Source organism: Amaranthus tricolor, chromosome 3 (genome assembly GCF_026212465.1).
Source record: "Amaranthus tricolor cultivar Red isolate AtriRed21 chromosome 3, ASM2621246v1, whole genome shotgun sequence".
Classification (NCBI taxonomy): Eukaryota; Viridiplantae; Streptophyta; class Magnoliopsida; order Caryophyllales; family Amaranthaceae; genus Amaranthus; species Amaranthus tricolor.
Window position 1 is genome coordinate 1819774 of NC_080049.1, and position 23905 is coordinate 1843678.

The 23905-nt window shown below is 34.6% G+C and overlaps 1 protein-coding gene across 3 annotated transcripts; it reads left to right on the forward strand.

The window, feature by feature from the left end:
• The first annotated feature begins 462 nt into the window (after positions 1–462).
• LOC130808060 (protein ENHANCED DOWNY MILDEW 2-like) lies at positions 463–23759 on the forward strand. Of its 3 annotated transcripts, none has more exons than XM_057673506.1 (21): positions 463–605; positions 1386–1562; positions 3092–3523; positions 3601–3697; positions 4276–4329; positions 4415–4611; positions 8171–8267; positions 8384–8482; positions 9547–9800; positions 9877–9966; positions 10077–10496; positions 10636–10786; positions 11226–11324; positions 14753–14845; positions 17592–17633; positions 19175–19285; positions 21162–21233; positions 21329–21447; positions 21558–21621; positions 21707–21864; positions 22528–23759. In XM_057673506.1, the coding sequence occupies exons 2-21, from the start codon at positions 1426–1428 to the stop codon at positions 23549–23551; spliced, it is 3810 nt and encodes a 1269-aa protein (XP_057529489.1). In that variant the 5' UTR covers positions 463–605; positions 1386–1425; the 3' UTR covers positions 23552–23759. The 3 variants fall into 3 exon arrangements, with proteins under 3 accessions (XP_057529489.1, XP_057529488.1, XP_057529490.1); XM_057673505.1 differs by having other exon boundaries at positions 506–605; positions 1426–1562; XM_057673507.1 differs by lacking the exons at positions 463–605; positions 1386–1562; positions 3092–3523 and having other exon boundaries at positions 3631–3697; positions 4260–4329.
• Positions 23760–23905: the final 146 nt, after the last annotated feature.

The following is a 23905-nucleotide window of genomic DNA, read 5'->3' on the forward strand; positions in this document are numbered from 1 at the left end:
GTGTGTCCACCTTGAACTATTATAACAATTACAAAAAGTTTACACAAATTGTTGTGAGAGACGGTCTCTCCGAGAGACGTATTAGATATATTGGTTAAATATCCCAATTAATACAAAATTAAAGAGAAAATAAAAATGTGGGCTTTTTGTTTTGAGGTCGTCTCTTTGAGAGACAGTCTCTCACAAAAGTAGTTGTAAAATATACATACAACCTTTAATCCATAAATTAAGGCTAATAAAAAATTCCAATCAAACATAAAGTTCACAAATATTCAAATTGTGAAGAAAAAACATATTAATGACTTTGGTCTAAACCTTAGTAAAAAATAAAATAACAAATAAATTATTTGTATAATTACTATTATTTAAAAATATTATTTGTATCATTTGTTTGAAACAAACGATACAAATAATCTTTGGTTTTCAAAAGGTACGAATAATGTGTTATTTGTAACCTCTTATTAATAACCCACAATATAAAATACAAATAGCCTTAAACCATAGATACAAATAGGACTTTTTCCACTAGTACTTTGTGTTCGAGAACAAACAAAAGAACTTGAAGGCAAGGCATGCTTCATCAAATAAGGATCATCCTACTAAAGGTAATCTTGCAGAATTGATTTTGGTTTGATTTTTTCTTCCATATATTCTAATATGAATGTTGTGCGACATGATCACATGTTTTGGTGGATTGGTTCGAAGTTTCAAAATATGTTTGTAACAATAAACAAACGTTCACATCTTTACATAAAGTTGTGGATGGAGAAAGTCTTTACATTGGATATAATTCTTCAATTAAAATCTACGGCAAAGGACAAGTAAAACTTCTATTTACATCGAGAAATCATTTAATCCTAAAATATGTGTATTTTGCACCCGGTATTAGTAGAAATTTTGTTTCTAACCCCATATTGAATTGTGTAGGATATAACTTGGTGTTTGAAGCCGATAGACTTCTCTGACTGAAACCTGATGAGATGGAATTAGTATGCTTCATTATTTGATATATAGTGGCTATATCTCATATTTATTAAACTTTAACTCTATTTTTAATTTTTAATAAATAAAAATAAAATAAATAAATAATTAATACCAAAACTAAATAAGGTCCTAATTTAATTTTCCCAATAACAGAGTATTCGAGTCGTAAATCGTAATTTCATTATTTTTTAGTTGCTACTGTCACCTCTCTTTTCTCTCCTCTCCTCAACTTTCTTCGTGCACAGAATTCTCGAGGCGTTTTCTCGAGGTTAGTATATTTTATTATTCATTTAAGGAAAATTCGACATGGTAGCATCGAACTTTCATTAAACGCGAATAGTAAATTTTTGTAAGATTTTCCAAATAGTAACATCTAACATTTGCATTTATGTTTTTCGTAGCCTTAAACACGTAAAAACGTTTGTTTGACCGTTAAAATAGATGTCAAAGCATGTCACCCATCTAATTTCGAATTCCACTCCTGCGACACCGTCTTTCACCATCTCCTTCCTGAAGCTGCGAACTGTCCTTCACCATCTCCCTCCTTCTTCGAATTCTACAAGCAATATCCAACACAGGTATGGCTTCTTGAATAGTTCCCTTTTTATTCGAAATCTAGCGAAATTAGGGCTTTTTTTGTGTTTAGCTGCGAACTACTACTAGCGAATTTCCCTCTTGAATCCGAAAAACTAGGGTTTCAAAAATAAATTAGGGCTTTTTTTTGTGTTTCTTCCCTAAATTGATAGGTTGATTGGAATTGTCGATTTGTTGATTGGATTCCGTCATGTTTGATTTGTTGATTGGAATTAGGGTTTATTTTATTTTTTATTTTTTTTTGTGTTTCTTCCCAAAATTGTCAATGAACTTGAAGGTTGAATTCAATAATAAATTAGGGCTTTTTGTTTTGTGTTTCTTCCCAAATTAATAGGTTTATTGGAATTGTTGATTTGTTGATTGGAATTAGGGCCTTTTTTTTGTTTCTTCCCAAAATTGTCAACGAACTTGAAGGTTGAATTCAATAATAAATTAGGGCCTTTTGTTTTGTTTTTCTTCCCTATTTTCTTACAGTTCTTTTCAGAAAATGCAGAATGCCTGAACATGTAGTCTTACGTTTTAAATGGTTGTGTGTTGAAGTAGACTTGGATGTAGATGGTAAGGATTAAGTAACTTTGCTGGATTTGGTAATGGATTGGGAAGATGAGTGCATTAAAATTAACAAGCTTATACCTGAAAATCCCTCATTTGGTATGTTTGGAAGATGAATCATGTTAAACTGAATTGTGATCAAGACCTAATGACCATGTTTGAGAGATTCAATGACAAAGAATTGATTTTTATTTGGGTTGGTGCACTTGAAGAGGAAAGTAGTCTCATGAAATCGGTTAGGAGTCTTAGGGATTTGCAAGCGTCACAGAACCCTGTACCACTTAAAACCATTCTTGCAAGAGAGAAATTGCCAATTAGGAGAAGGGATTTGCAAGAGTTTGATATCATGTTCCCCGTGAGTGAATATAATGAGGTTCAACATGACATTGCTGTGTTGAGTGTTACGCAGTATAAGTGGCATGACATAGAAGTGAAGTCACCATTGAAAACTGTTGAAAACACCCCATTAATGATTCATCATTACAAACAAGTGAAACCCCTAGCCAAATACCTTTGACTATTTCTTCTAAGTCCTCTAAAGCTTCCACTAAAAAATTCCAACGACCACTGCAATTAGGAAGGGCATTATGGTGAAAGCACAGTCACAGTCTTCACAGCCTTCTCAACCTTCTGAGGTTGTTTTACTTTGTAAATATCTTTTTTCATTCATCTATAGCGTGGGAAAGATTTTTATTTTTCTTACCCTACTTTCTCAATAATAATTCAATAGTTGTATGCTTAATTTGTTGATTTTTTAGAGTATCGGGTTATCGGGAGATAATTAATTTGTTGATTAGGGTTTTTAATTACCATATTTGGGTGTAGCAATCTAATTTTTTTTACCTTGTTATCAGGGCTTTGTATAATTTGATAAATTTTTTTAAAAAAATTTATAATTTTTTTGAATTAGGGTACATTTTTCTTGATTCCGTGTTTTTTGCATGTCATCTTGGTCAAATAGATATTGTTTATTGAAGAAGAAAATGGCGAATTCTGATGATGAGATAGAGGATTTGCCGGAGTGGGTGACAAACTATTACTTTGAAGATGATACCGAAGGGCCAATTTCATTTTCTGTTCTGCCTTTTTGTTGGAACACAGCTGAGACGACGATAAACACCCAAAAGAAAATATACGTTCGTGGTAATGCAAATGATGGGCTGGAAAAAATCTTTAAGCCTGTGAAAGCTTGGAGGTTTGATATTTCGGGAGCAAAACCCGAGATTTCTGTTCTTTGTAAGGACAATAATTGGATTAAACTTCAAAAGCCAAGGACAAGTTTTGAGGAATATGTTAGGACGGTTTTAGTAACTGTGAATTTTCTTCACTTAGCGAAAAAAACCCCAGAAATGCCTTGGAAGCGTATTTGGAAGAAGTTGTCGAACATTTTTAGGTATCTAAGGGTGAATTTGACACTCCTCAATTTTGTGTGTTTGGATATATTTTTTCATAGTTTTGTTTGATTTGTAGCTTGTACGATGTCATCCCTTCTGTGAGGGATCTGTTACATCACAAGGAGTTGATTGAGCAAGTTATGAAACAGGATGAGTCATTAAAAGAATCTAAGGTATGCTGGTTGTGTAAAATTAGACTTTTCTCGTGGTTATTCTTATGATGCAGTGGCAATATTCAGTTGCTTTCGAGCTCAATAACTTCTATATCTATTTTCGGTAGGGCTAATGATTTAGAGTTCTTTGATTTAAGAGATAATGGATTATAGTAAATGGTGTATGAATCATTTGCACTTAATTAAAAAAACTTTCTTTGATATTACAAGGGTAAGGTTTGTACGTCAAATTCCGCCTAGGTGGGAACATGTTGTATTTGACAAATGTTAAAAGGGGAGAGGGGTTGGTGTGGGTTCATATCTTGGCAAGAGCAGGGGAGTGTTGAGAGGGAGACTTTTTCCTGTTTGAGAATGGGAGGAGAGGAATGGCAACACTCAAAAGAAAATTTAAATGCTAACTGGTTGGTGATCACCATGTACTATTTTAGGGAGATACCATAGAAATGTATGGTAGACTTGGACGGTTGAGATTATCTGGTAAAAAGATCCTTTTTATTTTTTACTTCATGATCTTTGTTTAAAATTGTACATCATGTTTTCTTTCTTTTGTCTAATAACAAAGACATGGCTATGGGCAGCATTTAGTGACATTATTGCAAAGATACCCACAAAAGATGCAGAAAGCTGATGAGGTTTGTTACCACACTTGTAATTCTTTATTTCTTGCTTGCACTGATAGCTGATTATGGTAATATGTGTCCATTGTTGGTTACACAGGATGTTTTAAATAAAGGGAAAAGTGATTTTGTGGTTGATGATGACAATTATTCGTTTGATGATCTCGAAGATGATGCTAGTGATGACGATGATGGTTCTGGTGGTGAGCGAGGTGGTTCAGCTGACGAAGAAGATGGTGAAGAAGAGTCTTTCGATTCAGTTTGTTCCATTTGTGATGAAGGGGGTCCCTTATTGTGGTATGCTAATATATATAATTATTAAATGTTGGACTGTTGGAGTGCGATATGTACACATAGACTGCCAGTTTGTCTTTATGTGTGAGGATTTGCAGCTTTCTGTTCTGTCTTTCTACAATTGGCATTGAATTTTCTTATATCTTGTCATGCTCCTTGCATTGTGATTTGACCATTTGACCGTGGACCTAGTACCTAGTCACAGACATGAAATGTCACTTGGATCTGGGTTTTGGAATAAAAGGAACAAACCTATTAATAGAATCAAACGGGTTGAAATTTTGATGATATTAGAAGAGAAAGAAGTAGGCATAAAATGATTTTGATAACAAGAGTGAAGAATGAGATGAAAAATTGAAATTTGCTAATGCATGACTAATTTTTGAATAAATGGTGGAGAATATTTTTTCAACAAAAAAGGAGAATATATGTAGATGATCATTTGGAATTGATTTTTTTATTTGTTAGTTGTGAATTGGTATTAGATATTATTGTTAATATTAAGTCGGGTTGAATAGTCTTTTGTAAGAGGTTCTTGGGATCATGGCTTTAACATTGTTGGAGAAAATTCATGAATATTTTACGTAAGTTGTCATCATCATCATACCCAATGTACCCGCTTAGATACTATGATCAGGGTTTGGAAAGGGATGAAAGACGACAAACCATACCATAAAGGAAGATGTAGCAAAAGAGTCTCTCGACTCGAAAAAGACCTGCAAAGGAAAGCAAACAAAAAATGACGAGACAATGAAAGATAAAAATCAAGGCTAATAATATGACCAAAGTAATATAAAAGCTATCATAAAGGGCAGAAAAATAAACTAGGAATATGTGACATAAGTGTAGGCGTAGTGACTATTCAAGGTCTAGGACACAAATACAACGTCTTGAATTAGTTTTATCCCTAATCAAGTCCTCAGAGAGGTGCAACTTGTTCATGTTATTCCTAATTTGCTCATCCCACATTTTATTAGGTCTACTGTGACTTATCTTTCCATCAACCTTGATGCTTTAGGCGTGTTAATGGGCTTTCTTTACATATATCAAAACCATCAACTCGCCTTTCGCAAAACTTGGTTTTTAATTTTATTCATCTTGTTGTGTCTACACATCCAACTTAACATTCGTATCTCTGCTATATTTATTTTATGCTCATATATCTTCTTAACTGTCCAACACTCTATCCCATAAAATTTACGTTTTAATCTAGTCAAGAAAATCTTATCACATAGCATCCTAGTGGTTGCTCTTCATTTAAGCCATCCAACTTGAATTTGATGTATTACATCTTCATCAATCTCTCCATTACTCAGGATTACTGATCTTAAAATTTTAAACTTGTATTACTTGCAACATCTTCTCTAACGGTCACTTGCACTGTAAGTATTTGTTTTGAGTGACTTATTCTTGGCTTCTGCACTAGTCTCGACTATGAGCAAAATATTGTTAGTGAATAGCATGCACCAAGGAACACTTCCAAAAATTTATTTGGATAACTCATCAAGTATTATAGAAAATAAGAAAGGGCTAAGGGCCAATTCTTGGTGCAAATCGCACTTCTACCGATGATTGAATGCTAGTCGTGTCTTCGTCATACATATCTTGTATTACTTAAATATACTTCAACGATATTCTTTTATCCTTGAGGCTATCCCATATAATGGTCCTTGGTACGCTATCATATGCATTTTCTAGATTAATGAACACTATATGCAAATCCTTCTTTCATTTCCTATATTTCTCTATCAACCTTATCATAACGTGAATAGTTTCAGCAGTGGATCGACTTTGCATGAACCCAAATTGATTTTCTTTGATTGTTGTTTCTTGCCTGAGCCTTCTCTCTGTTACTCTCTTCCACTGTTTCATCGTGTGGCAAAGAAGTTTGATCTCTCTATATTTTCCACATGATTGATTGCCTTGATTTTGATATAGTAGAATAGATGTGCCGCCTCTCTATGCCTTTGGCATCCTAGTTTTCTTCAAAATAATGTTAAAAAAGTATGTTAACCACAAAACACCCTTTTCGCCTAAACAACAACACACCTCATTAGGAATATTATTTGGGTCGACTGCCCTAGCTTGGGCATCTTTCACATCTTTTTTTGTTATCTTATTGCGAGGACCATATTTTTAGCAATCTTGCAAATTTAGTTTGTGTTCTTATCTCTTTTGAGTCTCTTGCTCTATTAAACAATTGTAAATACTATTTTTACCACCTTATCTTAATGTTCTCAAGCCTTAATAAAACTCGTCCATCATCATTCTTTATGTACTTAACTGCCTCTATGTTCCTCCTTTACAAACTGTACACCTCTTTCCTTCTTTTGTGTCTAACTTCTTATAAAAGTTTTCACACGCTGATCATTTTTCCTCAGCTACTGCCATCTTTGACGTACGTCTAGCTTCTTTATATCTATCTCTCTTAATTAGGAGATCCTCTTCATCTGTGCAAACCATGAGCTCCTTAAGTATTTTATATTTATCTTTTATCTTATTTTGCACTAACGCATTCCACCACCATGATTTCTTGTACTCCTTTTATCTTACCTGTCGAAACCACCCCAGGAGTCTCTTTCGCAATATGGCTAATGTTTTCAGCCATGCTTTCCCACACTTGATTAGCATATTCCACACTTTGGAAAACTTATCGAATTGATCTTATCTAGCTGAATCCCTTTCAGGCTTCCCCATAGAATCTTTTTCTTATGCTTCTTTTTGTTAACCATTTTTCTTTTTCTTATCTCGAATATGAACCCTTATAATCTGTATTGAGATGCAGACTTCATTCTCGGTAGATTCTTACAATCTTGGGACGTGGCGTGTTCCCTTCCACGTACCAAAACATAATCGATTTGAGTAGTATGACCTCCACTCTTTTACGTGATCAAGTGTTCTTCGCTCCTTCTAAAGAAGAAGTATGTGATCCCCAGGTCGTGTGCGGACGCAAATTTTAGTAATTGCCCTCCACTTCCGTTCCTCATGCCATAACCCAATCCTCCATGCACCAAATTATTATTGTCTACCTCTCTTCCTCTTCCTATATGTTCATTAAAATCCACTTCTAGAAAGACTTTTCATCATTCGGATCTCCTCAAGTTTAGCCTGGCAATCCCAAAACTCTCGCCTCTCTTGTTCTTCTAACCTAAGTTGTGGCCCATAGCACTTAAAAACGAATGCACCTCCTCTCCTACCACCATTCTAACCTACATAAACCTATCATTACACCTCTGCACTTATACCACATTGTTTTTAAATTTAGTTGATATTAGGATCCTAACCCCATTGCATTTGCTGTCCATGCCCGAACACCATAGATTATACCCATTTATTTCCCTCGATGACTGTCCCTTTAACCTTGTCTCTTGAATACACACATCTATTCGGTATTTTCTAAGAACATCCATTAACTCTAAATATTTGGTACTTAATGTTCCAATATCTAGGTCCCCACACATCTTACACTAATGCCTACGATTCCCTCGAGGACAGATTTACTTGCTTTAGTTCCTTCTGATATTTTTATTGAATTTTTGTGATTTTTCTTTCCTGGATGTAGTTGTGAAGGAAGTTGCATGAGATCCTTTCATGCTACCTTAAGAGCGGGCAAACCTTCTCAGTGCTCTTCTCTTGGTTTTACTGAGAAAGAAGTGCAGGTGTTGCTACTTTTCTTCTTTCTCTTGCAGTCCAATGAACTAGGAGTTCTCTTTGTTTAACTTGTTATCTATGCTTCCTGTTCCACATTAAACTTCATTGTATTGTTATTTTGCAGGCTATGCCTTACTTCAAGTGTGAAAATTGCCAGTTAAAGCAACATCAGTGCTTTGGCTGTGGGAGGTTAGACTCTTCCGATAAACAGGCTGGTGCTAAGGTATAAATTTGATGAGATCATTTAGCTTTGAACAAGCACAAACAAAGCATGTTTCAGTAAGCTATAATTATTTTCTGTTGCGTCCTGTTCATGCAGATTTTTTCAGTGAGCTATAAAAGCATTTTTTTTTATGCTTCTTGCTCATCCTTTTCTGTATGTATGCTTAATGTTCCTCAAGTTCCTGGTCCCACGTATTGATGCATTGTTTGTTTTGTATTTTTTATGCTTTAAAAAGCTAATGCACATACTGTAAAAAGATCCTCTAGTGTTTAAGAATGTATAGAAGAGAAAGGTTGCACACTATCAATTTTCTTGTGCCAATGGAGCCACTATCCAACACCCATGGATGTGGATTTCTCTAACTTGAAAATTTTGGTTTTGTTGAATTTGGCTCATTAGGTTTGCTTTTACTTTATTTGAAAAAAAAATTCAAGAATCTACCTTTTGAAGCAAATGTTTTTCTGTAAACTTCCTTTGATATGTTTTTCACAAAAGTACCCTTTATAGAAAATTTCTTTTAGAAGTTAGAACTTTGGTCAGATGTATTGAGCACCCTAGAATTTAGATGATGTTTTCGTTATAAATACAACTTTGTAATTTTACATAAAAGGTAATTCCTTTGAAATTTTCGTTATAAAAGGTAATTTTCGTTATACAAGGTAATTTTGTCAGACGTATTGAGCACCCTAGAACTTTGTAATTCCTTTGAAATTTTCGTTATGAAAGGTAATTTTATGAACTTATCCCAAATTTTTGTAATTATACATAAATACAACTTTGGTTAGACGTATTGAGCACCCTAGAATTTAGATGATTTTTGCTGTGTTTTTTTAAAATCCCTTTGGCCAATCCTTTTCCTCAATATTTTCTAGTATCCTGTATAAAAGGTGTTTCTTGCAATTTTATGCGGTAGAACTAAATTTACTGCGTCGACAGTTGAGCTTTTCTGTGTCGTAAGCCAGTATGTCCTAAACTGGTTACAATTTGCTGCATGAATCTATTATTTGTGCAAAACAACTATTCTATGGTACAATGTGTCACAAAACAACTTTTTCTTTTATCAGGTTTTTCAATGTGTTAATGCAACCTGTGGGTACTTCTATCATCCTCTATGTGTTGCAAAACGGTTATGTGTTAAAGATGCTACGACTGCTGCTGTTGAAGAACTTGCAAATAAGATTCTTTTTGGAGAGTCATTTACTTGCCCCCTGCATATCTGTTTCAAATGTAAACAAGGAGAAGATAAGACCAACCCTGAAATGCAAATGGCAGTTTGCAGACGTTGTCCAAAGGCATATCATAAAAAATGTTTACCCAAGTAAGTTTTATTGTAAAATTCAAGATCTTTTTATACGAGTTGTTTTAGGTTGTCACTTGGTTTCTTTGTGTTCCAGGGACATTGCTTTCGAAGAAGATGAAGATGCCAACATTAATCAAAGGGCTTGGGAAGGTCTATTGGTAGACCGTATCTTGATATATTGCTTGTAAGTGAAATTGAAGTTTATGTTGCCAATCACGCATATTTTTGAAAATACATGTTATGCTTATTGTTAAATGTTTCTTCAGACAACTAAGTTTTATCTATTATGCACAGAAAGCATGAGATTTTGGATGATTTAGGGACTCCTGCCAGAGATCATATCATTTTTCCTAGCAAGTTTAAAAAGGATAATGCAGCTTCTACTGTTGCACCCAAAAAGTTAACGCCTTCTTTGAGGGCTCCATCTCAGGCGGTGCCTACTTCGGAGTCCAGGAAGAAAGCTATTAATGACAGTGATCCAGATAAAAAGATTGCCATAAGAATCCCTAAACTGCAAAGAAGCAATACATCCAAAAAGTTGGCCCCTGAAAAGAAGTCAGTTTTGGTCAAAACTGATGAGCGCAAGTATTCTCGACAGTTGAGTGTGGTCAGTCCTATCAGTATTGAGAAACCTGAGGAAGTTGAATCTATCCAAACAAGTAAAATTGGAGTCAAGACACCTGAACCACAGTTAGATTCTGATTCAGAAAGAAGGTAAAGTTCATATCTGGTGTAGGATCTGCAGATTCTTTTTTATTTAGCTTCTTCAAATATCTTATGTATCTTCTTTTAACTGAATTTTTTTTTTGCAAGTTTTTTGATCATAAGTTTTTTATTTGGTATTGCATTGTAGGATTCTGGATTTGATAAATGAAGCTTCATCTATAATAACTTTAGATGATATCATTGCCAAACATGAAAAATCAATTTCTAGTCGTTCATATCAGCAGAAAACCGATTCCTGTAAGAGCATTACAATGGGGAAAGTAGACGCTTCTTGCGAGGTATCATTTGTTGACATCATAACTGAGTTATATGTGATGCTATGATATTATAGCATGCTACATTAATTGATATTTTTGTTGTTTGATTCTTTTATTGGAGCATGTATGTGGATAAAAAGTAGTATTTCCTTGGATGATGGAGGTAGTTTGGATATTGGGGATGTATGGTAAAAATTACTTATTGGACAATATTAACTTATTTAGACACAAATAGATGGCTGGGTGATCAAACCATCTAATGCTAGTGTATGCTAGTGTTTGGAAATTAGTTGGTTGAGATAACTTATTGCTAGGAATCAACTATATTTGATCAAGCTATCTTTGAACAAGAAAACAGTTGTTCAGTATCAGCTATAAGCCATTAGCCAAACACGCCCATTGTTTGATGGATTATGCCATATGATGTTCTCATTTATCTAGCTTCACATGTATTATGTAGGCTGTTCGTGCAGCTAGTAAAAAACTAGCTGCAGGCTATGAAGAAGACGCCAATAATATTTGTGGGCGAAAGGTCGTGATTCAAATGGCCAATTGGAAGGTAATTTTCACAAGTTGTGTTATGTATTGCTTTCGTACTATGTTCTCTGATCTTCTACGCATTGAGGTACTTAAGAGCAAATAAGTGTTTCTACTATAATCGTTCTCAACAATGAGTATGGCTTTTGATTGGTTACTGACCTTTAATTTTGGTTTTGCTTAGTTAATGTAGTTTTCTACTTCTGGTTAGTATAAGATCTTGCAGTGCCTATGAAACTTGTCATTGGTCAAGGGAATATTAGAGAGTTTAGTTGGATGCAACCTTTCTACTATTTGGTGTAAAGTTGATAATTGTGGAACACCATACTTTGTGGCCAGCTACCCATAGTTTAAGATGACTTATAAGAGATGAATTAATTGATAATTTAAGGGGTTTCAATCTAATACGAGGAAGGGTAAACACAAATCTGCATAGAATAGACACAATTTCTTCTTGTAGAACAATGCATGATCTATTTGCCAAATGAAGAACAATTTTTGGCTTGTTGCTCATGCCAAAGTGCTTGACTTCAGCCATGGAAGATCCTAGTGTTAGTAATATACAATTTGCTACATAGTTTTGTTAATTTTGTGAAAGTTGGCCTTGAATGTGCATATTTTGGTTCACAATATGCTATGGGATCAGCAAATTAGGCAACACCTATAGATCTTTTGTAAATTTTTTAAAGCCCTTTGTAGCGAAGCCTCTAAGTTGGTCGTTTTCTGTCTAATTAGCTATACCTTCAAAGCACCTTTTAGTGATGCCATCAAATTTATAATCTTGGCTTCTTGCTCCTTACCAAGGTGTTGTAGTATTTTCACCTTATCAGGTTAGCCCAGGCGTGACACGGAAGCATATAAGTGTAAGACGAATTTGGTAGATATTTGGCTCTGCTGCTACATGGTAACTACTAGTGCGCTAAAATTTCATACAAAAAACTATGTCCTTTTTGACTCTCCCGTAAAAATATTCCATTTATCTTGTTAACTCTATATTTGGGACACTCTATTCTACTCTCCGTCGCACTAAAAAATCCACTTAGCAAGTTGTGTTTCACAACATTTTACCACTTGTCACTAGCCAGTCACAAATTCTTGCGCAATTTCTATGAAAAGAGAAGAGACTGGGAGCTTTGCAATTCTTGTAGATGTCATCTGTCATCTACCTCTACCTCTATCCTGTCTTGTACTTGATTTTTAAACCTTATCTAGACTACGTCTAATATGCTTCCATCTGTTGGTTTCTCTTTCCAATCTCATTATTTTGAAGGTTTTTCGCCTTTTATTTCAATAATCATAAGTTTCTAAGACCTTAAAAGTGGCTAGCGGGCCAGGTTTGTTGGGTTCAGGCCCATAGATCATCACAATCATCGTGTTTCACAGATAGAATTTTAGATTGGATTAACAAATTTATGTTTTTGGTGGTCATAGGTGTAATATTGGGGTATTTTTTCACTGGTCAATACCCTTTTGGATGACAAAACTCTAATTCTAGAGTCTAGAATGGGTGTCTAGGGTTGTTTTTTCATTCTACCTGCTTACTTTTGAGATTTCAGGGTATGGTTGCGTAGCTATGTAGACAAACTTTTTATACTTCATGTGAGGTTTTTGCCTTCTATTTTCTTTTTATTCCAGGATCATTCTTGTTTCATTTATCAAATCCACTGCTCGGTTTTTCAGATTTTAAAGTTTCCACCAAACGACTTATGGGCTAACAGTATAGATTATAATAATTTGATAATGGATAGTTGGTCGTTGAATGGATTAATGTGATTGGGTTGCAGGATGTACTTTATAACTAGGCTGAGATAACCAGTATGATAGTAGCTCATTTAGTCATTGCAATTTCAAATAATACAGTGGATGAAAAACTCACATTTTTGCCAATGTTATACAGATTATAATTAGTTGTATAGCCTGACAATCTCTTTCCTGGACATATTTCGTCCATTGACTTTTGCTTGTATATTTCTTATTCTTGATCAGCAAAAGTAACTTTTTGTAAAACTTCTCCAATTGTAATATTAGTTGCTCGTTTTAGTGGATAACACTCTCACGAAAAGATGAATGTACCATGCAATGGAGCAAAGATCCATTTGTTAATGTTTAAGGGCTATATGTGTATATCAGTATATCGAGGTTTCTATTTTTATGGCCTGAATGGTTGATAACTTCCTTTGGTCAATGCAATTTATAACCTTTTGGTACATTCTTTATTAGCAGTTCGACTGATTTAGTTGCTCAAGTCTAAGATCTTTGCATAGGAGCCTTCTAATCAGTGGTGGATCTAGGGGTAAGCACCAATGTATTGAAGTAAATAAATAGATAAATTCTAAAATTTTCAGTAGGATGTTGTTTGTAAATTAAACAACCCAAAAAATCATTACTTTAAACTGACTGGTACGAGCATTATAATACAATAATAATCCGAAAGCAATGCCACAATAATATAAAAAAGGGAGATAAAACCATCAACAACGTAACAAAGTTATTATTTTCTACTCATGCCTACGTGAAGACTGAAGTTCCTTCTCAAAATTTTTATTGTTTTAAATCATGGGTAGCACGTGCTACCCAAGGTTATATACTGCACATGCCTATGCTTCTAGTTATACGCTTATTCCTCCATGGTCTTTCTACTAGTTAACCTCATCGCCTTTTCCTTCCAAAGTCAATATGTAAAACCTTTCTACATTGTTTTGTTCTACTTGGTTGTTGATGAGATCAATGAAATAAGTTAATTAATGAGTGTTTTGATTGAGAGATTATTTAGCTAAATAAAAATCATACCCCATAATGTATGAGTACATAGCCATCTGTTGTCAGGTTTCAGTTGTTTGTAGCTGTTGGTTTGGCTAGCTTATTGTGAGAGTTGATTATCCAATTGTTTGTTATTGTACTTATTTTTCATACTAAAAAGGGAAAAAAAAAAAATTTTTTTCGAAGATAAGAAACATTTGTTGTTTTATATTCCCTCAATTTCTATTTGTCCTTCCCATAAGGAATTATCTCAGGAATGATGAAAAGTTGAAATTTTGAAATGGTAGAGATATTATCTTATTGAATTATAAAGTTAATGGAGATAAAGTGGGGACTATAAGTATTAAAAAATATACAAAATAAAATTAGCGAAAAAAAATGAGCACCACAACCATAAAAAAATGTTAAATAAAGTTGAGAAAACATGTGGAGACCAAAAACTAAAAACTATTGAAATAAAGTTAGTGGAAAATTTGTGGGGAACAAAAGCATTAAAAAATTTTTAAATTAGGATGGCTAAGGCTAATCATGTCTACAAATTTTGTAATATAAAAAGAAACATTCTTTAGGGGAACAATAAATGGAACCGCCTGACGCGAAGGGAGTAGTAGATTAGCTGGAAATACAATCAGGTTTTCTGGTTCTGAACATACTTTTGACATTGATTATGTATTGCCCCCCTTATTGCAGGGCAAGCTCAGAGTTTACCTTGCTCCTTTCCTTCATGGTATGCGCTATACATCGTTTGGTCGTCATTTTACCAAGGTTGAGAAGCTTAAGGAGGTACATTACCCTATTTTGATGGCTGAGAAATTGCTGTTATTGCTACTGCAGCATGGTATTTGTCTTGTTAAATTTGTTCATTAAGATGAGCTCTAATTGCATCATTCAATGTTGGTCTTAGAGGTCAAAATTTAACCTTTACCTTAAATGTCATTTAGCCCAAGCTAACTTCCTAACACTGACCTGTTCTTGTCATTTAGTTCTTCTGGTCCTTGTAAAATGCATTTGCACCGAAATTTGAACTAAAATGTCTATGTTCTTGCTGCACAGTGAGTGTTGTAGGAAGCTAAAATAACAAAATTTAAGTTTGGAAGAGCTTTTTTTTTTTTTTTTTTTTTTTTTTTTTTTTTTTTTCCTGTCTGTTGTAATTTAATTCTATACGCTTTCTGAGTATTAGTGTATCTTTTTTGTTGGGGTGATATGTAAACTAAAAATTACTCCCTCCATTCCTAATTGCTGTTTACAATTACCATTTTGGGTGTTCCAAATTGATGCTTCCTTTATTACTTTATCTGTCTTTTACTGAAATGTTTCTCCCACTCTTAAATATTTTTTAGTGTTTCTTCCACTGTCTTCTCTGGCTCCTTCCTTATCCCCACAACTCAGTGTCACAATTACGTCAATTATAAATGTTGACCGGGGGCAGTTTTAGAAAAGCCTCCAAGAGCGTTTGACACATACAATAGCTGCATTAAAATAAAACTTGTGTTCTTGAGTTACCAAGAAGCAATTTGTTACGTCAACAACTATTAAGTGTTGCCCAAAGGTAATGATGCCATATAGAAGTTATAGAATAAAATGACCTGAAGCCTTTCTGAGAGGATTTGCGGAAGCATACTGTTTAAAATCCATCAATTTATTTCTTTGTGAGAGCACCACGGAATTGCCATCAACAGCTGTCTTTTGCACTTCAGCAAGCAGACTACTACTTTTTTCTTCTCTTCTAAGCCACATCTCAATTTTTATAGAATACATCTGTACTTAACTCATCTTAACAAGGCTTACAATAAATGCCATAAAGGAGTGCAGGGAGACAGGACAAACTGGCATATTCCTCCTCATTTAATTCTTTGTAATCTAAAACTTTCGTTTCTTGATAACGCCTACTGTGGGAGCTTCTTTTAACATCTGGGCACAAAACAAGCTTCAGATGCAGTTTTCTTCTCGCAACATTTGCAAGATTAATCATAATAACACAAGGTGCTCTCTGTTCACCATCTCACCTTTTTGAAAGACTCAAAACGGGTTCTTCTTTCCCTATCCTTAAAGCAAAATTTTGATGGTTCCAATCACCATTCCATTTTAACATTTTTAAAAATAAGAAAAATTGTTAAAAACTACCTATAAAAAGTGGTCTTTTGTGAAAAACTACCTACAATAAAGTTTTTCGTCAAAAATTACCTAAAAAATATAGTTTATTTGTCAAAGACTACGATATTGACCGTTATCTTTAACATTGACCAACATGTGATATGCACATGACTTCATTTTCAACCTCAACTCACCCTTTCATTCCCAGAAATCAGTAGCATTTTCAACCTTCATCTTCAACAAAACCTACTATGAATGTCCATGAACAGCACATGCATTCCGCATCCAATAGATGAACAACTATCAATACAAGACCATTTATTCTTATTATTATTTCTTCTTTTACACTTGCTCATTTTGTTCTCTTCTCCTACCTCTTAATTGAATCTTTTGTGATTCAAAATTTGAAGTTGAAAATTGCCAATTGATTACTGCTATTTTGTTTGTTGGGAAGGGGAAAGCTAGAGATTGAAGATCTAAAGGGGGTTAATTTTATTTACCCTAATTTTGTTTTTTTAAAATTGTTTTGCTCATTAAATATAATAGTTCCCGTTGGTTTTAGCGGAAAATGGATATCTTCTGTTACTAGGTAGTCTTTGACAAATAAACTATATTTTTTAGGTAGTTTTTGACAAAAAAATTTATTGTAGGTAGTTTTTCACAAAAGACTACTTTTTGTAGGTAGTTTTTAACAATTTTTCCTTAAAAAAAATAGCCTTCTTAAGTATACAGTATCTTGAGAATTCTGGGATTGTCAATTCATATACGTCAATTGTTGTTTATAAGTTCACTATTTCTTGACTAGTAATATATAAGTTTAAAAGGGTGAGAAGGTAAGTGAATTTAGCAGTATCAGAAACCTTGTGCATGATGTTTTTACTCTTGACTCTAACTTGGCTTTTTTTGATATTAACCTGGGTTTTGTCATTGCACTTTAATATTAACTTGGCTTTTTTAATTATACATATCTTCTTGAATTTTCTTGTGTCATTATTCCACTTATAAACTCTAAATTATCTTTCATGTTTTATAGGAAAAGATGTGGTTATGATAAGAGTGTAATGAATTTTTGTCAATGATAGATTTTTTATTCTTACAATTTGATATGCACAGATTCTTGTGAGAGACCATTCTCTAATTGGGCCAACCCATTATATAATTTTTAAAATATTGTTAGTAGGCATTAAGATTGATGTAAGTAGACATTTAAGGTATTCAAAGTAGGCATTAAGAATAAGGTAAGTAAATATTAAGGATAATATAAATAGGCATTAAGAATACAGTAAGTAGGAATAAATCTTTATGGACTGCGCTTGAGATACGTCTCTCAAAGAGACGGTCTCTCAAGAGACTAGTTTGATATATTTGGTGTAGTTTACTCTTGATTCGTTGTCAGCCTTGATGAATTTTCTGAAATCTTTGGTTCTCTTTGCAGGTTGCTGACACATTGCATTGGTATGCCAATGAAGGTGACACGGTATGAGTTTCATTTACTATGATGCTTTCAGTTTTTCCATTATGTTTTATGTATACTTTACGTTTGTGGTTTTTCATTCACATATCAGTACTAGTCAGTTATGTTGTATTTGAGTATAAATACCAATCAATAACTGAAGTCACACTAGATTGTTAATTTTGGGTATTGTTATGTTTATGCATTGTTGTAGTGTCACAGTTATGGATTATGGAAAGGAACTAAAATTCCGACAAAGTATCAAGTATGATGTCACTTATGAAAAGATATGCCATATATTGTTTTGTCGAGGAAACAAATATTTCTCTTTACTCATTATTCATGTAGAATAAGTGCTTGAAGAAATAAATGCAACTATTTGGCTATTGCCCATTCTTGTACAACATTATGTGGTTACTCTTTCCAATTAATTTTTTTATTTAAATTTGTTTACAGACATTTTTTGCATAAAATGGTTGTTATCTGCAGCATTTTTGTTCATCGACTTGATACTTAACCAGCCGAATAAATTACTTGGTTTTTCGGTGTACTAAATGATGTGGAGTAGCTAAAACTTCAAAAAGTATGCGCAACACACTAATAATATTCTATAACATAGCTTGTTGTTTTGGATTAGGAAAAAGATTTCTAATTAGATGTTTCATGAATTTCATTACTGAAACTCTGTATGTAATTGTTAGAACATGACTAAAATTTATGAAGCTAGTCTTTGTTTATTTAAGCTAAAACTTGGTGCTGGATTCAAGAATTGAGATTATGATTCATGGGGCTATCCTCGTCAAAGTCCTTTTCTCTTAGATTGAGTTATTCACGAAAACTCCCAGGAGTTGTATTCCGGGATATGGTAGGTAACCTGCAGATTTTCCATGTAGGGGCAGGTTGAAATGATTGAAACTCAGGGCTTTTGTATTGCAAACGTGCTCCTGTTATACGTTATTAACTGTAATTGTGGCTTTGGATAACATGTTTGAACAAATATTCATTGGTCAACACTAGGAAAAATATCTCGGGTTAGGACATTAGGCTGCCTTGTAAGGTTTTTTGTGTGTACTTAAGTTAAATGATTTAGGACTGCCAATATGGTGCTGAGCTGGACAGAGATTAGCTCGTTTCTTAAAGAGTATTGTATGTGTTGTCGAATCTATTTTGTGGACTCTGTTTTTCTTGAAATACATGTTTTCAATTTATCTAGAAAATTATGGAAGGGAATCAAAGTGTGGAATACTTTTTCGTTTTCTTGTCTAGGAGTTGAGGTCATGTTCGTGATCGTCCTCTTTTCAGGAAATTATAAAAATTAGTCTTGATGCCCTACTTCCCCTACTGACTGTGTTAAATTGTGTTTCAAATTGGCATTGGCTTGCTTGAGAAATGATAATCTCACTAAAACTTGTTTCTACAGAAGAAAGGTGTTACTGGAGATCTAAGATGTAGCCTTCTCGATTCTATTGCAATAGCCAATATTTGGTTTTGACTCTTGGATATTTGATGAAATCTAATTCACCAAATTACTGATGCTTTGTTGTATGATAAAATGCTGTGAACAGATTGTTGATTTCTGCTGTGGAGCTAATGATTTCAGTTGCCTTATGAAACAAAATCTGGAAAGTAGGGGGTTAAAGTGCAACTACAAAAACTATGATCTTTTTCCGCCGAAGGTTCGACTCATATATAACTATAAGCTGTTAATTTTTTTTTTACTCTATTTCTTGATATGCTTTACTAATGGGAGTAACTTTCAGATAGGATGAATAGGGTTAAGCTGTTTTAAGGCAATGTAAGTTCAGACGAGGGAGTCCAGGTTGACAGTGGTACGGTGGGAAAGGGCATGCTTAGGGTACTTTACTAATTTGGTTGTAAACTGTAACTTCATCAGTTAAAACGGTTTGATGGGAGCTGTAAGGGACCTAGGGGTAGATGGGAAGGTGGTCTTGGAAGGGCCAAGGGGGCTAGGTTGTGTTTGATATGTGAGATATAAGTCTTCGTCATCCTGATTACCCTTCCTCTAGGCTGCAATTGAAAAGAAACAAAGGTGAGAGCCATGTTAATATTCATCATTCATGTTAATTGGCTCATGCATCAACATATTTCAATTTAGAGTTGGCTGTGGGATTAGTTGAGTCGTCAATATTCACATTCTCTTGACTTTTTAAACTCCTAATACCTGTAATTGTCAGACTTGGCATTCGGCCACCAACTCGGACTCGGTAGACACGACTCGGTTTTCGATGCTGAATATGAGTCGGATTTTCCAGGGAGAAAATGGATTCTATTATAAATCAAAGTATCACAGATCTAGAAATCAGGCTCCAAACCAAGGGTAAGGGATATTAAAAAGTTCTTTTAGTGACCATCATTGGCAAGCATAAATCTCAATTTGATGATGATTGAAAGACGCAAAGAGTAGAGGGAGAGAAAGGGAATGCAGAGAGGAGAGAGAGAGAGAGAGAGAGAGAGGGGATGCTAAGAGGTTTGGAGCAACAGGATGGAGTATGAATATGGTGAGCTGCTGTGTGGGTTTCTTCATCACTTTCTTTTTCCTTTTTAAAATTGAAATTTTAGGAGCGGAAAGAAGTTTTAGGAGAGAAATTTACAGAACTATCTATTCTCTCTCTTGCTTTGGAAATGAAACAATTTAAGCTCATTTGGCTGTACGTGTCACGTTTTTACTTTACCAAAAAGTTTCAGTCTTGTCTCTTTACCATTTTCTGTTGATACTGTTTTAGTCCATATTATGTTGCAAAATTTTCCATGAATTTATAAAAATAAATTTTGATTTCTTATCTCTCCAAATCCAACTTAGAAAACTAGGAACTTCATAAAATGTCTCCTAAGTCCTAGAAATCAGAACCTTTTGAGTTTGACTCTGAGATCCATACCCAAGTCGGACACTCGTATTTGAATTTGAATCAAAGTGTAGCTTCTGCCTTGTTACATCAACTTACCATGGAATTTCTGTTAAAATGTTATTTCAAATCTCGAAGTAAAATAAGTAGAGTTATTTTGTGTTGTTAGATTTAGGGAAAAAAACTAGTGTTTAATCAGATAGTACATTGAGTAGCGCAGAGAGAACGAGAGACTAATTTGAAATAATTAGTGCGAGAAATATGTGATTTGAGGAATGTGGAGTAAGAGAATAAACCCAAAGATATTGAAGAGATGAAGTAGCTGGTGCTTTGCAAATGCACCTGACTAGTTTTGGAACTGGCTGATGTATTTTTCTGACTTCTGCAAGTATTTTGGTAAGGGCTGATAAAATCTTAAACATGCTGTTTTCTATTCCCTTTTTCATTTTAGCATGTGGTCAACATACAACTATTTTGTTCCCACGGGTCTCCTTCAACCTGACCCCTACAAATGTCTTCTCCATCTTGTTCCCACTGACTTCTATTATGTAACTAGACATCTTAGTTTTGGCATGTTGACTCAATCTGGCTGTTGAAATTTTCCTTCAGAATTGTATTTATCAGTTGATCTGGTGCTTTGATATCGAAATGATAACCGTGAAGTTAATTTTGATGAACACTCTTGCAGAATGATTTTTGCTTTGAGACAAGAGATTGGTTGACTGTAAAACCTAGTGAATTGCCGAATGGGTCGAAGTTGGTGAGAATATATCACGCAGGAGATATTATGGTTTTGATATTTTTTGCCATATACTGATTTGATTGGCTCTTATTTGTCTTTTATGCTGGGTGCAGATCATGGGGATAAATCCTCCTTTTGGAGTTAAATCATACCTGGCAAACAAGTTCATTAACAAGGCCCTGCAGTTTAAGCCGAAGCTGATTGTCCTAATCGTTCCCCCTGAAACAGAAAGGTATATTTTTGGGAGAACCCCGGGGGGGTTAGTCTGCTTTCATATTTTTATTGTCTGCGTTTTTACCATCATTTACCTTGTTTCGTTTAGCTATCTTATTATGTGTTTAGGCTTGATAAAAAGAAACCTGCCTATGATTTGATATGGGAGTATGACGATAAGCTTTCCGGAAAGGTAAACTGAAAGTGTGTATTTGTCTGTTTAGCCAACTGCAACTTTTTTTTTTTTTTTTTTTTTGAATCCCTTTTTTGTTTTTCAGTCCTTTTATCTTCCTGGATCTGTTGATATAAATGACAACCAAATGGAAGATTGGAACCTTGTGGCACCTGTCCTTTATCTCTGGAGCCGCCCAGATTGGACTAGTAAACATATGGAAATTGCAGAGAAGCATCAACACCTGCCTGGAGAACGAAGAGAGTTGAGTTTCAGAACTCCGTCTTTTTATTAATAGCTTAAAGTGGGATAGTGCCTGTTGATGTCTTTATGTTCCATCATATACTCAATGTGTTCCTTTAGGTTGCTATACTGAAATGACATTTCCCCTCACAAAATGTAACTTTCAATAGCAAACTCAAAGAATAAACGAGTATGTACTGATAGCTTAGACTTAGAGAGATTTAATTGGAGTCTTTGGCAGCTTGAATTGGGCTTCAATTGAGAATTTAGGATGCCGCACATGTTATTTTTTTTTAGAAGATTTAGTTGCCTCACATCCTATTCATCTTCTAAAATATTAAAATCAAAGGAGTGTTTGTTTTTAAAATATATTTAATTGACAATGGAATGGCTGCGTACATCCACCTACCGACTCCTTGCTAGGAGAAGCCACTTAATGATATTGGGATAATGTATTGGGATAATGCAGTAAATGAAATGTCATCTCTTATTTGGTCCGCGGGTTTTATTTGCCCTCCCCGGTGTTAACGAAGAGTTTTAAAATCTGTAATTCGTAAAAGTTAGATGTTTTTTTGAATTTTTTTTCTTGAAGGATTTGGATACAATTGTGGTACTGCGGATATTGTTTTTTTTTTTTTTTCGTTACGTTACTCCTTAATCATGCTTGTTTTTATTATTTGGTAGGAACAAACTCACGATGAAGCTAGGTCGTGATTCTTCATTCAAGATTCAAAACCAGACTTTAACAAATGTTGACATTAATCCTCCTAATGCTCATTTACCTCTAAATGAAAAGGCAGTCAGTGAAGGAAACGATGTGGACAAGAGATCTGCTCGAGCGGATCGAAGTATGGACAAAAATGTACATGTTGTATTTGGAAATAGCAGACCTAAGAAGGGCCCAAAGAAAAAGAGACAAAGAGTCGTGAGAAACATAAGGCGAGAGCCAGAGTCCTTGCACAAGTACAAAAGACAACGGTCTTCTTTAGATAGACCTCGTGACGAAGTCATTATGTTAAGATCTCCTTCAGATGTGGAGATTAATCAATTTGAGCCTACCCGTTATGATGAAAGACGTTCCTCAGAAAGTCACACTCCTAGGTATCAAGGGTCAGCTCAAAATGAACTGAGGGCCGTAGGTCTCGTTAGCCATGGTCACTTTGATTCCGGTCATTATGGAGAAAGAGAAAGAGAAAGGGAAAGAGAACGGCTTTCTCTCTTGGAGAACCGTCCTTTTAGGCATCAAGAGTCCCCTTCAAATATGGATGTTAGAGATCATCTTAATAATCATCCTAGGGCTAGTTATGGAACCGGAAACTATGAGAATGCTTATCATCATGATACGTATAAAAATATAAGAGATACTAGTTATCCTCCACCACAACGTCATCCCGATTCAACAATGGGTTACATGAACCAGTCTTTCGGTGGAAGTGTTGAAAGCTATCCGACTTCTGTTTTCAATCGAGCAGCGACAAATTCCGTTTCAGCAATCGATAAATATAACTTCTCTTTGGATGCACCAAACCATGGAAGGATGGCTGGTGGTGGTTTCAGTCGTCCTGATATAGGCCCCCCAGCGGGTGCTAGCTTATACCATCATCAAGGTCCGCCCAGACAAGGCTACCCGTATCCAAGGGATTTTGCTCAAGGTCCGACCCATCCACACCCTTATCGTATTCCCCCGGGAGGCTGGATCGATGATTAAGTTTATTATCGTTAAGCTAGGTTTGCAGTTTGATCAAATCTGTTTAGTAATAAATTATTGAATAATTAGCATGTTTCGTCTTCACTAATGACTGTTCTCATTGTTATTATTAATCTTCCATAAACAAGTTTTTATGTTAATTAATTTGTATTGAATAGAATTTTGGTTATTTTGCTTAAGTTATATAAATCAAATTCCTGCTTATTTATATCTGAGAAATGTCAGCACTCTTTGTTGTTGGCTGTTACTGAGCTCTGTAAAAAAAAGTGTATTGCGTTCTTCATCCTTTTTCTCATTCATTTACTTTTCTCCAATAATTGGAAAGAACATGCATTTAGTATTATGATCCTTCTC

Bases quoted from the DNA above. Each gene is read 5' to 3' on its own strand.
- LOC130808060 (XM_057673505.1), top strand. From the start codon at position 573: ATGCTTCATCAAATAAGGATCATCCTACTAAAG. The intron at 606-1,425 runs GTAATCTTGCAG...CCGTTAAAATAG, and splicing joins TAAGGATCATCCTACTAAAG to ATGTCAAAGCATGTCACCCA. The intron at 14,846-17,591 runs GTACATTACCCT...TTCTCTTTGCAG, and splicing joins AGGTTGAGAAGCTTAAGGAG to GTTGCTGACACATTGCATTG.